This window comes from Vespa mandarinia, chromosome 1 (genome assembly GCF_050613455.1).
Source record: "Vespa mandarinia isolate Hongniang chromosome 1, ASM5061345v1, whole genome shotgun sequence".
Taxonomy (NCBI): Eukaryota; Metazoa; Arthropoda; class Insecta; order Hymenoptera; family Vespidae; genus Vespa; species Vespa mandarinia.
The window spans coordinates 17,108,236-17,123,771 of NC_140810.1; the positions used below are offsets into that span (position 1 = coordinate 17,108,236).

At 24.8% G+C, this 15,536-nt stretch overlaps 6 protein-coding genes across 11 annotated transcripts; all 6 read right to left on the minus strand.

Annotated features, from left to right (window-relative positions):
- Nucleotides 1–603: 603 nt before the first annotated feature.
- Nucleotides 604–1,652, minus strand: LOC118443640 (uncharacterized). The gene is made up of 2 exons (XM_035870909.2): nucleotides 1,256–1,652; nucleotides 604–1,138 (listed from the first exon to the last, which is right to left on the minus strand). Exons 1-2 carry the CDS (start codon nucleotides 1,561–1,563, stop codon nucleotides 631–633), a joined length of 816 nt encoding a protein of 271 aa, XP_035726802.1. The 5' UTR covers nucleotides 1,564–1,652; the 3' UTR covers nucleotides 604–630.
- Nucleotides 1,653–3,255: 1,603 nt separating this feature from the next.
- On the minus strand, nucleotides 3,256–5,208 carry LOC118443639 (N-acetyltransferase family 8 member 7-like). 3 transcript variants are annotated; one of them, XM_085656603.1, is made up of 3 exons: nucleotides 5,070–5,208; nucleotides 3,903–4,187; nucleotides 3,256–3,785 (listed from the first exon to the last, which is right to left on the minus strand). In XM_085656603.1, the coding sequence occupies exons 2-3, from the start codon at nucleotides 4,130–4,132 to the stop codon at nucleotides 3,278–3,280; spliced, it is 738 nt and encodes a 245-aa protein (XP_085512729.1). In that variant the 5' UTR covers nucleotides 4,133–4,187; nucleotides 5,070–5,208; the 3' UTR covers nucleotides 3,256–3,277. The 3 variants fall into 3 exon arrangements, with proteins under 3 accessions (XP_085512729.1, XP_035726801.1, XP_035726800.1); XM_035870908.2 differs by lacking the exon at nucleotides 5,070–5,208 and having other exon boundaries at nucleotides 3,256–3,552; nucleotides 3,625–3,785; nucleotides 3,903–4,286; XM_035870907.2 differs by lacking the exon at nucleotides 5,070–5,208 and having other exon boundaries at nucleotides 3,903–4,286.
- Nucleotides 5,209–5,660: 452 nt separating this feature from the next.
- LOC146873336 (uncharacterized) lies at nucleotides 5,661–6,669 on the minus strand. The gene is made up of 2 exons (XM_085656608.1): nucleotides 6,261–6,669; nucleotides 5,661–6,143 (listed from the first exon to the last, which is right to left on the minus strand). Exons 1-2 carry the CDS (start codon nucleotides 6,566–6,568, stop codon nucleotides 5,681–5,683), a joined length of 771 nt encoding a protein of 256 aa, XP_085512734.1. The 5' UTR covers nucleotides 6,569–6,669; the 3' UTR covers nucleotides 5,661–5,680.
- Nucleotides 6,670–8,019: 1,350 nt separating this feature from the next.
- LOC118443857 (uncharacterized) lies at nucleotides 8,020–9,198 on the minus strand. 2 transcript variants are annotated; one of them, XM_085657678.1, is made up of 3 exons: nucleotides 9,020–9,160; nucleotides 8,787–8,910; nucleotides 8,020–8,676 (listed from the first exon to the last, which is right to left on the minus strand). In XM_085657678.1, exons 2-3 carry the CDS (start codon nucleotides 8,885–8,887, stop codon nucleotides 8,211–8,213), a joined length of 567 nt encoding a protein of 188 aa, XP_085513804.1. In that variant the 5' UTR covers nucleotides 8,888–8,910; nucleotides 9,020–9,160; the 3' UTR covers nucleotides 8,020–8,210. The 2 variants fall into 2 exon arrangements, with proteins under 2 accessions (XP_085513804.1, XP_035727336.2); XM_035871443.2 differs by having other exon boundaries at nucleotides 8,024–8,676; nucleotides 8,787–9,198.
- Nucleotides 9,199–10,655: 1,457 nt separating this feature from the next.
- LOC118443644 (uncharacterized) lies at nucleotides 10,656–11,706 on the minus strand. Of its 3 annotated transcripts, none has more exons than XM_035870934.2 (3): nucleotides 11,563–11,703; nucleotides 11,303–11,428; nucleotides 10,656–11,187 (listed from the first exon to the last, which is right to left on the minus strand). In XM_035870934.2, the coding sequence occupies exons 1-3, from the start codon at nucleotides 11,568–11,570 to the stop codon at nucleotides 10,722–10,724; spliced, it is 600 nt and encodes a 199-aa protein (XP_035726827.1). In that variant the 5' UTR covers nucleotides 11,571–11,703; the 3' UTR covers nucleotides 10,656–10,721. The 3 variants fall into 3 exon arrangements, with proteins under 3 accessions (XP_035726827.1, XP_085514289.1, XP_035726826.2); XM_085658163.1 differs by having other exon boundaries at nucleotides 11,303–11,491; nucleotides 11,563–11,700; XM_035870933.2 differs by having other exon boundaries at nucleotides 11,303–11,706.
- A 1,428-nt stretch (nucleotides 11,707–13,134) lies between these two features.
- On the minus strand, nucleotides 13,135–14,204 carry LOC118443643 (uncharacterized). Its single transcript, XM_035870914.2, has 2 exons — nucleotides 13,782–14,204; nucleotides 13,135–13,665 (listed from the first exon to the last, which is right to left on the minus strand). The coding sequence occupies exons 1-2, from the start codon at nucleotides 14,087–14,089 to the stop codon at nucleotides 13,200–13,202; spliced, it is 774 nt and encodes a 257-aa protein (XP_035726807.1). The 5' UTR covers nucleotides 14,090–14,204; the 3' UTR covers nucleotides 13,135–13,199.
- Between the last annotated feature and the right edge of the window lie 1,332 nt (nucleotides 14,205–15,536).

The window sequence follows — 15,536 nt, forward strand, 5'->3', positions numbered from 1 at the left end:
TCTATTTTATCGACAGAACCCAGGGAAAATCTATTTTGTTACTCAATTAATTTTTAAATAGATCGACAATGTGATGCCAAAAATGATAGTGTGACAAGGATAATCGAAAAAAAATCATAGCAACTGTTGATGATTTATATGGATTATGAAATATAATAATTTTTTTTAGTAATTTGAAAATTATCTACAATTTCTAATCTATTAAAATTATGTTTTAGTATCTTCATTTATTATTTATATGACTTAAGGTAGTTAATTTTTTAAGTTATTTATAAACTAAACGATTATTCATTTAACCCCTGTTCATTATTCTTATTATGTACAATAATATTGATCAGCCTTAATTCATTTTCTTTAAAATGATTATATATAATAAATACTAGATATTAAACGCTATTCTATTAATAAATTATTTCAAATATTATTGACCTAAATAAGATCCAAATGTAAACATTGGGAAATAAGGAAATTGAACAATATCGATATCCTCTAAGGAGTTAAAAAAGGAATTACAGATTTTTTACAATGCCTTAACTCTTATATATTTTACAAAAAATTATAATATACGAAAACTAAATATAAAAATATTATTACTACATTTGATTTAAATATTTAAGTGCGATAAATGATTCAATTTGACACAGATTGTACGTTATATGGATTTGTAACAAATAATTCATTAGGCTTAAAATACTTCGTTCTATATGATAATTCATGATATATTATTGATGTATCATATGGTGTGCCACGTACCAAAATTTTATGGAAACCTCTGTTAATAAATAATTTTATAGCATTTAATCTATATTCTGAGATAATTACATGAATAGTAATAAATCCTTTTTCAGTGCCAAATTGCAGAGCTCGATTCACAAGATGATTTCCTATACCTTTCCTTCTATAGTCTTTATGAACACATAATCTTGTTATCCAAGCACCATTAGGTATTTTACTGCTTTTATAGAATGCGATAGTACCTACTACTTTTTTTTTATGCCTAGATACATCAATATTAGAATTATTGAATTCTTCTTCTGTCATGAATATACGTTGCTCATGTTGCTGATGACGATTCAATAAATGAAATTCATATGATTCCGCTACCCAAAAATGAGAAGTATTATCCGACATATAAATCCTGTTTATAAAAATATATATTTTTATTTTAAAATCATAATCTCAATTAAATTAGAAGTAACAAAAACAGACAAACGAAATAAAATAAAACAAAAAGAAATAATTGAGAATGTAATACCGTAAAATCCCAGATACTTCTTTTTCCATATATTTAGCTTCCTTGAAATACATTACGTATAAGTAGATGTATAAAAAAATTGGTGCAATTAATATAAATATAAGAAAATAAATAATAGGAAAGCCATCAATTAGGCTTACTAATGAAATCAGTAAAATCACTACATTTATTGATATAAAAATAGATTTTTTTAATAAATATCCAATAAATGTTGCATTTAGCGGATCCATTGCATCAGCTTTTAGTAACTTCTTGCAAAATGGTTCATCTTCTTTTCTATAAGTTCTAATAAGAACAAAATTATACATATTGAGAAATTATATAAAATATTTCGAATCAACCAAAAATACACAATAAAATTTGTTGATCTTTTAGAAATTCCAGTTCTACGTATATAATGTATAACATACTAAGTAACTGACGAAATTCTAATTATTCTCACTATATATATATATACACTGAGGTCATGCATCGTAATACATATAATAATGTATTGTTTATATGTTTATAACGTTTCTATCTGAAACGATAATATTTTCAATTAAAAATTTTTAAACCGAAAGAAATAGTACTAGTTAGAGACACAATATCTGGACATGTTATCAATAAATTTTTTTTTATGAAAAAATGACTTACTAACGTTGTTTTATATTTATATTAATATTATGATTTAGTACACTTCGACTCATTTAAACACGTTATAAGAGCTATCAAAAAAGAAAGTAACAAACAAGATTTTTCAAAATTATCACCTTCCTTCAATTACGGATCCGAAATATTTATTGTTGTTCTTTAGAGATCGTTCTTGAACAGATCTGTTTCAGAACATAAATATCTACCGACGATATTTTTAACGCAAAAATTTCTATTGCTAAAATACTGCTAATATACAATGATAATATGAATATGGTTTTATATAAATTTATATTTCGCGGGATATAATCTCGGGATATAAATATTAGGGGGACCGAAAAGTAACGTCGCTTTCTTAAATTAAATTCAAACGAATAAATTGTTAATAAGTTTTTATTTTTAAACGCAATCAAATATCGACATGCGCAGAAACAACATTACTTTCCGGTCCACCTAATATATAAAAAAGGTATATAAGTTATACGAAATTATTAAAATTTTAAAAATGTTACCGATATACCAAATGAGTCACGGTAATACCATATAAATCTACGATCGCAATTAATTTCGTTCGATACGCATTATAATATTGTCTAAATGTTGTAGCGATACAGAGCAGTAATAATTTATTTCTGTTTACATACAAAGCAGACGATACTTCAATATTTATCTATTATCGACGTCGAGAATAGTAACGCAACTAGGTTTGAATCAAACAGCTATACAGCACTCAATAGATCAATCGAAATTTAATATTTTCTATTTTATCAACAGAATTCAAAGAAAATCTATTTTGTTACTCAACTAATTTTTAAATAGATCGACAATGTAATGCCAAAAATAATAGTGCGACTAGGATAATCGAAAAAAAATCATAGTAACTATTGATGATTTATATGGATTATGAAATATAATAATCTCTTTTACTAATTTGAAAATTATTTACAATTTCTAATCTATTAAAATTATGTTTTAGTATCTTCATTTATTATTTATATGACTTAAGGTAGTTAATTTTTTAAGTTATTTATAAACTAAACGATTATTCATTTAAGCCCTGTTCATTATTCTTATTATGTACAATAATATTGATCAGCCTTAATTTATTTTGTTTAAAATGATTATATGCAATAAAAATTGGATATCAAATGCTATTCTATTAATAAATTATTTCAAATATTATTGACCTAAGTTAGATCCAAATGTAAACATTGGGAATTAAAGAAATTGAAAAATATTGATATCCTCTAAAGATGTAAAAAAGAAAATTACGGATTTTTTGCAGTGTCTTTTCTCATATATATTTTACAAAATATTATAACATACAAAAAATAAATATAAAAATACTATTACTACATCTGATTTAAATATTTAAGTGGGATGGATGATTCAGTTTCGCACAGATTTAACCTTATATGGACTTTTAACATATAATTCATTAGGCTTAAAATACTTCGTTCTATATGATAATTCATGAAATACTACTGATGCATTATATGATCTGCCACGTATCAAATATCTATGGAAACCTCTGTTATAAAATAATTTTAAAGCAGCTAATCTATATTCAGAGATAACCACATTAACAGTAATAAATCCTTGTTCAGTGCCAAATTGCAGAGCTCGATTCACAAGATGAGTTCCTATACGTTTCCTTCTATAGTCTTTATGAACACATAATCTTGTTATCCAAGCACCATTAGGTATTTTATAGCTTTTATACAATGCGATAGTACCTACTACTTTTTTTTTATGCCTAGATACGTCAATATTAGATTTATTGAATTCTTCTTCTGTCATGAATGTACGTTGCTCATGTCGCTGATGACGATTCAATAAATAAAATTCATATGATTCCGCTACCCAAAAATGAGAAGAATTATCCGACATATAAATCCTGTTTATAAAAATATATATTTTTATTTTAAAATCATAATCTTAACTAAATAAGAAGTAACAAAAACAGGCAAACGAAATAAAGTAAAACAAAAAGAAATAATTGAGAATGTAATACCGTGAAATCGCAGATACTTCTTTTTCCATATCTTTAGCTTCATTGAAAAATGATACATATAAGCAGATGTATAAAAAAATTGGTAAAATAAATATAAACATAAGACAATAAACAACAGAAAAGCCTTTTAATAGGGATATTATTGAAATCAATAAAATCACTATATTCATTGAGATAAAAACAGGTTTTCTCAATAAATATCCAATAAATGTTGCATTTAGCTGATCCATTACACCAGCTTTAAGTAACTTCTTGCAAAATGGTTCATCTTCTTTTCTATAAGTTCTAATAAGAACAAAATTATACATATTGAGAAATTATATAAAATATTTCGAATATACCAAAAATACACAATAAAATTTGTTGATCTTTTAGAAAGTTCAGTTCTACGTATATAATGTATAACATACTAAGTAACTGTCGAAATTCTAATTATTCTCACTATATATATATACACTGAGGTCATGCATCGTAATACATATAATAATGTATTGTTTATATGTTTATAACGTTTCTATCTGAAACGATAATATTTTCAATTAAAAATTTTTAAACCGAAAGAAATAGTACTAGTTAGAGACACAATATCTGGACATGTTATCAATAAATTTTTTTTTATGAAAAAATGACTTACTAACGTTGTTTTATATTTATATTAATATTATGATTTAGTACACTTCGACTCATTTAAACACGTTATAAGAGCTATCAAAAAAGAAAGTAACAAACAAGATTTTTCAAAATTATCACCTTCCTTCAATTACGGATCCGAAATATTTATTGTTGTTCTTTAGAGATCGTTCTTGAACAGATCTGTTTCAGAACATAAATATCTACCGACGATATTTTTAACGCAAAAATTTCTATTGCTAAAATACTGCTAATATACAATGATAATATGAATATGGTTTTATATAAATTTATATTTCGCGGGATATAATCTCGGGATATAAATATTAGGGGGACCGAAAAGTAACGTCGCTTTCTTAAATTAAATTCAAACGAATAAATTGTTAATAAGTTTTTATTTTTAATCACAATCAAATATCGACATGCGCAGAAACGACATTACTTTTCGGTCCACCTAATATATAAAAAAGGTATATAAGTTATAATTATTAATATCTTAAAAATGTTACCGATATACCAAATAAGTCACAGTAATACCTTATAAATCTACGAGCGCAATTAATTTCGTTCGATGTGCATCATAATATTGACTAAATATTGTAGCGATACAGAACCGTAAAAATTTATTTTTGTTTACATACAATGCACACGATACTTCGATATTTATCTGTCATCCATGTCGAGAACAGTAACGCAACTAGGTTTGAATCAAACAGGTATGCTGTACTCGATAGATCAATCGAAATTTAATATTTTCTATTTTATCGACATAACCCAGGGAAAATCTATTTTGTTACTCAATTAATTTTTAAATAGATTGACAATGTAATGCCAAATTTGATAGTGCGACTAAGATAATCGATAAAAATCACAGCAATTATTGATGATATTATTTCAAATATTATTGACCTAAGTTAGATCCAAACGTAAACATTGGAAAATAAAAAAATTGAAAAATATTGATAGCCTCTAAAGATGTAAAATAGAGAATTACCGAATTTTCACAATGTTTTTGCTCTTATATATTCTAAAAAAAAATTATAACATATAAAAATAAACATAAAAATACTATTAACACATTTGATTTAAATATTTAAGTGTGATGAATAGTTTAGTTATCCGGTATAGATTATACATTATGTGGGTTTTTAATAACGTGGACGATAATGCGTCGTTCGATATACATACTCATAAAACGCTATTAACATAAAATGCGATTTACTATGTATATTATGCATATTGAAACCTTTTTTTATAAATAATAGTATTGCTCCTATTCTATATTCTGAAATAATCACATTAATATATTCAAATCCTTGTTCTTCGCAAAATTGCAAAACTCGATTCACAAGATGACTTCCTATACCTTTTCTTCTATAGTCTTTATGAACACATAATCTTTTTATCCAACCAGAATTTGGTGACCTATTACAATTATAGAAAGCAATAGTACCTACAACTTTTTTGATATGCCTCGATACATTAATATTAGATTCATTAAATTTTTCCTCTGTCATGAAAATATATCGCTGATTTTGTTGATTATTTAATGAATAATCTTCATATGCTTCCGCTATCCAAAAACAGGAAGAATTATCTGATGTGTAAATCCTGTTCATAAAAATATATATTTTCATTTTAAAATCATAATCTTAACTAAATATGAAGTAATAAGGACAAACAAACAAAATGAAACAAAACAAAAAGAAATAATTAAAAATGTAATACCATGTAATCGCAGATGCTTCATTTTCAACATTTCTAGCTTCATACAAAAAAGTTGCATATAAAAAAATGTAAAAAATAATTGGTGGTATAAATATAAACATAACACAATAAATAATAGGAAATCCTACTACTATGAGTGCCAATGTAAACATTACAATTGATGCATTTATTGCATTAATAGCTCCTTTCCTAGTTAAAAATGCAGTAAATGTTGCATTTAGCGAATCGATTATACCAGCTTTAAGTAACTTTTTGCAAAATGGTTCATCTTCTTGTCTATAAGATCTAATAAGAATAAAATTAGACATATTGAGAAATTCTATAAAATAGCAACTAAAAATATACAACTATAAGAGCGATAAAATTTTTTGATCTTTTAAAAACTTAAGTTCTATGTTTATAGTGTATAAAACTGTAAGTAACTGTCGAAATATGTAATTAATGTCAAAGTATATATACACGCTGAGGTCATATATCGTATTACACATAATAACGTATTGTTCATATTTGAAACGAAAATATTTTCAATTAAAAATTTTTAAATTGAAAGAAATAGTACTATTTAGAGAGACGATATCCAGACAGGTTTTCAATGTCTTTTCTTATGAAAAAATGATTTAATAACGTTGTTTTATATTTATATTAATATTACGATTAATTACATTTCAAGTCATTTAAACACGTTGTAAGAGTTATCAAAAAGGAAAGTAACAAACAAGATTTTTCAAAATTATCACCTTCCTTCAGTTGCGAATTCGAAATATGTAATGTTGTTTCTTCAGAGATCGTTCTTAAATAGATCTGTTTCAAAACATAAATATCTTACGATGACATTTTTATCGTTAAAATTTCTACTGCTATTTATTGCTAATATACGATGATAATATGAATATGGTTTTGTATAAATTTATATTTTACGGGATATGATCTCGATAAATATATAAAAAAGTTATATAGGTTATATGAAATTAGTAATATCTTCGAAATGTTACCAATATACTCTACGAGTCATAGTAATACTAGATAAATCTACAAGGACAGCTAATTTCGTTCGATGCGCAACATAATATTGATTAAATTTTGTGAAAGTAAAGAACTATCAAAATTTATTTCTGCTTAGAAACAATCCACACGATACTTCAATATTTATCTATTATCGACGTCGAGAATAGTAACGCAACTAGGTTTGAATCAAACAGCTATACAGCACTCAATAGATCAATCGAAATTTAATATTTTCTATTTTATCGACAGAATTCAAAGAAAATCTATTTTGTTACTCAACTAATTTTTAAATAGATCGACAATGTAATGCCAAAAATGATAGTGCGACTAGGATAATCGAAAAAAAATCATAGCAACTGTTGATGATTTATATGGATTATGAAATATAATAATCTCTTTTACTAATATGAAAATTATCTACAATTTCTAATCTATTAAAATTATGTTTTAGTATCTTCATTTATTATTTATATGACTTAAGGTAGTTAATTTTTTAAGTTATTTATAAACTAAACGATTATTCATTTAACCCCTGTTCAATATTCTTATTATATACAATAATATTGAGAATCTTTAATTCATTTTGTTTAAAATGATTATATGCAATAAAAATTGGATATCAAATGCTATTTTATTAATAAATTATTTCAAATGTTATTGACCTAAGTTAGATCCAAATGTAAACATTGGGAAATAAAGAAATTGAAAAATATTAATAGTCTCTAGAAATATAAAAAAAGAATTACGGTTTTTTACAATATCTCTAGTCTTATATATTTTACAAAAAGCTATAATATACAAAAAATAAATATAAAAATACTATTAACACATTTGATTTATATACATTATACACATAATAAATATAAAACTACTATTAATACATAAAATATTTAAGTCTAATGGATAATTTAATTTTTTGGTATAGAATGTCCATTACGCGAATTTTTAAGCAAATGACTGAAAGTGCGTTGTTCGAAAAACATATTCATACATTGTAAGTTTAAATAAAAATGTGTGATCGCGTATAATTCTTACAGAGAAATCTCTCGTATTAAAAAAATCCATAACAACTTTTTGATATTGAGTAACAAGTACTTTAACACGTTCAAATCTGTATTCTTCGGCAAAATACAAAGCTCGATTCACAAGTTTTCTTCCAATACCTTTCCTTCTATAGTTTTTCTGAACATATAATCTTTTTATCCAACCAAATGTTGGTGTCCAATTACTTCTACAGAATGATATAATACCTACAATTTTCTTATTATATTCAGATACATCAATATTAGATTCAATCAATTTTTCCTCTGTCATGAATCTATATCGCTGCATTCGTTCATGACGATTTAATGTATGAACTTCATGAACTTCCGCTACCCAAAAACAGGAAGAATTATCTGGCGTGTAAATCCTATTTATAGAAATATATATTTTTATTTTAAAATCATGATCTTAACTACGAACTAAGAAAAACAAACAAACAAAATAAAACAAAAAGAGAAATAATTTAGAATGTAATACCGTGGAATCTCAGATGCTTCATTTCCAGCAATTTTGGCTTCATATAAAAACGTTGCATATAATGAAAGGTATAATACAATTGCTGGCATAAATATAACCATAATAGAATAACCCACAGGTATTCCTATATGTATGAGTATTACCATTAACACTATAGCTGCAAAAATTACTATACGCATAATATTTTGTCCTAATAAAAATCCAATATATGTATGATTTAGCGAATACATTACACTAGTTTTAAGTAATTCTTTGCAAATCGGTTTATCTTCTTCTCTATAAGTTCTAATAAGAATAAATTTCCGCATATTGAAAAATTATATAAAATATATTGAATCAACCAAAGACACACAATAAAATTTGTTGATCTTTTAACAACTAAAGTTCTACGTATGAAGTGTATAAAATTTTAAGCAACTGTCGAAATTCTAATTATTGTCACAGTACATATATATATATATATATACACTGAGGTCATGCATCGCACTACACATAATAGCGTATTGTTTATATGTTTATAACGTTTCTATCTGAAACGTAAATATTTTCAATTGAAAATTTTTAAACTGAAAGAAATAAAATTATTTAGAAAGATATCCGAACATGTTTTCAATAAGTTTTCTTATGAAAAAATGATTTAATAACGTTGTTTTATATTTATATCAATATTATGATTAAGTACAGTTCAAGACATGTAAATACGTTATAAGAAAGTAACACAAAATTTTTCAAAATTTTCATCTTCCACTACGGTAGTGAATCAGAAATATTCAATATTGTTTCCTCAGAGGTCGTTCTTGAATAGATTTGTTTAAGAGCAAAAACATATTCCGATGGTATTCTTATAGTTAAAAGTTTTACTGCTATTTATTGCTAATATACGATGATAATGTAAATATGACTTTATATAAATTTATATTTCGCGGCATATGATCTCGATAAATATATAAAAAAGAGTATATAGGTTATACGAAATTATTAATATCTTAAAAATATTATCGATATACCCTATGAGTCACAGTAATACCATATAAATCTACGAGCGCAACTAATTTTGTTCGGTGCACACCATAATTTGAACTAAATGTTGTGAGAATAAAGCACTATAAAAATTTATTTCTGTTTGAATACAATCCACATGATTTTTCAATATTTAACTAATATCCATATCGAGAATATTAACGCAATAATATAACGCAATTAACGAGAATATTAACGCAAAATGTTGGAATTAAACAGCTATGCAGTACTCGATAGATCAATCGAAATTTAATATTTTTTATTTTATCGACAGAATTTAAGGAAAAACTATTTTGAAAATCAATTAATTTTTACATAGAATGACACTGTATGACAGAAATGATAGTGCGGTTAAGTTAGTGGATAATAATCATAGCAACTGTTGATGATTTATACGGATTATGAAATATAATAATTTCTTTTAATAATTTGAAAATTATCTACAATTTCTAATCTATTAAAATAATGTTTTAGTATCTTTTTTTTATTGTTTATATGACCTAAGCTTGTTAATTTTTTAAGTTTTAAATCAAACGATTATTCATTCATTCACTGTTCATTATTCTTATTATGTACAATAATATTGATCAGGTTTAATTCATTTTCTTTAAAATAATTATAGGTAATAAATACTAGATGTTAAACGCTATTCTATTAATAAATTATTTCAATTATTATTGACCTAAATAAGATCCAAATGTAAACATTGGGAAATAAGGAAATTGAAAAATATCGGTAGCTTCTGAGGAGTTAAAAAAGAATTACAGATTTTTTACAATGCCTCTACTCTTATATATTTTACCGAAAATTATAACATACAAAAAAATAAATATCAAAATATTATTAATAAATTGAATTTAAATATTTAGATGGAAGATTTAATTTTTTGGCATAGATTGTGCATTACATCAATTGCTAAATATCTAAATGAGTAGGCCTTGTTCGAAATACATATTCATAGAATGTAATTGATATTAATGTTGATTGATCACGTACAATACTTACACTGAAATTTCTCGTATTAAAAAAATTCATAACATGTTTTTGAAATTGAGAAACAGTCGCTTTAACACATCCAATTCCGTGTTCATGTGCGAAACGCAGAGTTTGATTCATAAGTTGACTTCCTATACCATTCTTTCTATAGTATTTCTTTACATAGAAATTTTTAATACAACCAAGTGTTGTATCCAGGTTATTTCTACAGAATGACATAATACCTACAATTTCTATATAATATTCTGATACATCAATATTACATTGAATCAATTCTTCCTCTGTCATGAATATATATGGTTGATTTTTATCCTGATCATTTAATGAGTAATCATCATATGCTTCCGCTATCCAAAAACATGAAGAATTATCTGATGTGTAAATCCTATTTATAGAAATATATATTTTTATTTTAAAATCATAATTTTAACGATGTATAAACTAAAAAAACTGGCACACAAAATAAAACAAAACAAAAGAAATAATTCAAGATGTAATACCGTGGAATTTCAGATACTTCATTTCCCACAAATCTGGCTTCATACGTAAACGCTATATATAACAAAATGTATAATACAGTTCCTGGCATAAATATAATCATACTACAATAAATCACAGGAAATCCTCTAAACAAGAGTATTATCATTAACAGTATAAATAATATATTTATTAGTCGTATAATATTTATTCTAAATAAAAACCCAAGAAATGTATGATTTAGCGAATACATTACACTAGCTTTAAGTAATTCTTTGCATACCGATTCATCTTCTTCTTTATAAGTTCTAATTACAATAAATTTCCGCATATTGAAAAATTATATAAAATATATTGAATCAACCAAAGGCACACAATAAAATTTGTTGATCTTTTAACAACTAAAGTTCTATGTATATAGTGTTTAAAATTCTAAGCAACTGTCGAAATTCTAATTATTGTCACAGTATATATATATACTAAGGTCATGCAACGTAGTACACATAACGGCGTATTATTTATATGTTTATAATCTATCCGAAACGAAAATATTTTCAATTGAAAGTTTTTAAATTGATAAAAATAATATTATTTAGAGAGATGATATCCGGATTTGTTTTTAATGAGTTTTCTTATGAAAAAATGATTTAATAACGTTGTTTTATATTTACATTAATATTATGACTAAGTAATTTCAAAGTCATTAGAACACGTTATAGGAGTTATCAAAAAAGAAAGTAACATACAAAATTTTTCAAAATTTTCCTTTCACCAGTAGTGGGTCAGAAATATTCAATATTTTCTCCTCAGAAGTCGTTCTTGAACAGATCTATTTCAGAACAAATATCTTCCGATGATATTTTTATCACTAAAACTTTTATTGCTATTTATTGCTAATATACGATTATAATATAAATATGACTTTATATAAATTTATATTATCGGCATATGATCTCAATAAATATACAAAAAAATTATATAGGTTATACGAAATTATTAATATCTTAGAAATGTTACCGATATACCCTATGAATCGCAGTAATACAAGATAAATCTACCAGCGCAACTAATTTCGTTCGCTGCACATCATAATATGAACTAAATACTGTGGGAATAAAGAACTATAAAAATTTATTTCTGGTTAGGTACAATCTACACGATACTGCAATATTTAGTTGTCATGCGTGTCAAGTAAATTAACGCAACTGGATTTTATTTAAACTATTTTGCAATATTTGATGGTTCAATCGAAATTATTATTTTTTATTTTATCGATAAAACTCATAGAAATTCTATTTATTAATTTAACTAATTTTTAAGTAGACCAACTCTGTAATGCTAGAAATAATGATAGTCCGTTTACAATAGTGGATAATAATCATAGCTATTATTGATGATTCATACGGATTACGAAATATAATAAGTTCTGATCCTAATTTAAATATTATCTACAATTTCTAATCCATTAAAATTGTTTTAATATTTTTTGTTAATTATTTTAATGGCCTTAGGTAGTGAATTTTTTAAAAGTTTTATATCAAATGATTATAAATTTAACCTCTCTTTATTATTTCTCTCATGTATAATAATATTGTGCAGCTTTGAATCATTTTGTACAATATGATTCTATGCAATAAATACTGGATGTCAAATGCTATTCTATTAATAAATTATTTCAAATATTATTGACCTAAGTCAGATCAAATGTAAACATTGGGAAATAAAGAAATTGAAAAATACTAATAGTCTCTAAAGATGAAAAAAGAGAATTACGGATTTTTTACAATGTCTCTGCTCATATATTTCACAAAGAGTTATAACATACAAAAAATAAATAAATAAATATTCTTAATAATTTTGATTTGAATATTTAGATGGACAGTTTAATTTTTTGGCATACATAGAACATTACGCGAATTTCTAATTATTTAAACTGGAATACCTTGTTCGAAATACATATTCATACAGCGTAATTGATACTAAAAATGTTTTATCACGTACAGCAGTAACAGCGTAATTTCTCGAATTATAAAAATTTATAATATGTTTTTGAAATTGAGAAACAATCGTTTTAACACATTCAAATTGTTGATCTTCGGCAAAATCCATAGCGTGATTCATAAGTTGAGTTCCTATACGTTTTCTTCTATAGTTTTTCTTTATATAGAAACATTTTAGACAACCAATTCTTGGATCCCAATTACTTTTACAAACTGACATAATACCTACAATTTCTTTATTATGTTTAGAAACATCACCATTATAATAATTCAATGTTTCCTCTGTCATAAATACATATTGCTGATCTTGTTCCTGATTATTTGCTGATAAATCTTCATATGCTTCGGCTATCCAAAAACGGGAAGAATTTTCGGGCGTAAAAATCCTATTTAAAGAAATATATATTTTTATTTTAAAATCATAATTTTAACAATGTACGGACTAATAAAAACGGGCACACAAAATAAAACAAAACAAAAGAAATAATTCAGGATTTAATACCGTGGAATCTCAGATACTTCATTTCCAAGAATTCTAGCTTCGTACAAAAATTTTGCGTATAATCCAATGTACAATATAATTGGTGGTACAAACAAAACTATACTACAATAACCCACAGGATATTCTCTAAGCATAAGTACAAACATAAACACTATAGATAATATATTTATTATACGCATAGCATTTACTCCCAAAAGAAATCCAATATATGTATGATTTAGCGAATACATTACACTAGCTTTAAGTAATTCTTTGCAAACCGATTCATCTCCTTCTTTATAAGTTCTAATAAGAATAAATTTCTGCATATTGAAAAATTATATAAAATGTATTGAATCAATCAAATGCACACAATCAAATTTGTTGATCTTTTAAAAACTTAACTTCTATGTATATAGTGTATAAAATTCTAAGCAACTGTCGAAATTCTAATTAGTGTCACAGTATATATATACACTGAGGTCATGCAACGTAGTACACATAATAGTGTATTATTTACATGTCTATAACCTTTCTATCTGAAACGTAAATATTTTCAAAGGAAAATTTTTAAACTGAAAGAAATAGTACTAGTTAGAGAGACGATATCCGGACATGTTATCAATGAATTTTTTTTTTATGAAAAAATGACTTACTAACGTTGTTTTATATTTATATTAATATTATGATTAAGTACATTTTAAGTCATTTAAACACGATATAAGAGTTATCAAATAAGAAAGTAACATACGAAATTTTTCAAAATTTTCAACTTTCACTAGTAGTAGATCAGACATATTCAATGTTGTCTCTTCAGAAATCGTTGTTCAACAAATCTCTTCCAGAACATAAATAACTTCCGATGATATTTTTATCGCTAAAATTACTACTGCTATTTATTGCTAATATACGATGATAATATGAATATGGTTTTATATAAATTTATATTTCGCGGGATATGATCTCGATAAATATATAAAAACGTTATATAAATTATTAATATACGAAATTATTAATATCTTAGAAATGATGCCGAATTAGCCTACAAATCACACTAATACCAGATAAATCTACGAGCGCAACTAATTTTGTTCGATGCACATCATAATATTAACTAAATGTAATGAGAATAAAGAACTATAAAAATTTATTTCTGTTTAAATCAATATTTATCTATAACCCATGTTGAGTATATTAATGCAATTAGATTTGAATTAAACCGCTATACAGTACTCGATAGATCAATCGAAATTTAATATTTTTTATTTTATCGACAGAACTCAAGGAAAATCTATTTTGTAATTCAACTAATTTTTGAATACAATGACACTGTAATGCCAGAAATGATAGTGCGGTTGAAATAGTGGATAATAATCATAGATATTGTTGATGATTTATACTGATTATGAAATATAATAATTTCTTTTAGTAATTTGAAAATTATCTACAATTTCTAATCTATTAAAATTATGTTTTGGTATCTTCATTTATTATTTATATAACTTAAGGTAATTAATTTTTTACATTTTAAACTAAATGATTATTCATTTAACCCCTGTTCATTATTCTTGTTATGTACAATAATATTGAGAAGCTTTAATTCATTTTGTTTAAAATCATTGTATGCAACGAATATTGTATGTCAAATTCTATTCTATTAATAAATTATTTCAAATATTATTGACCTAAATAAGATCTAAATGTAAATATTAGGAAATAAAGAAATTGAAAAATAATAATAGCCTTTAAAAATATAAAAAAGGAATTACATTTTTT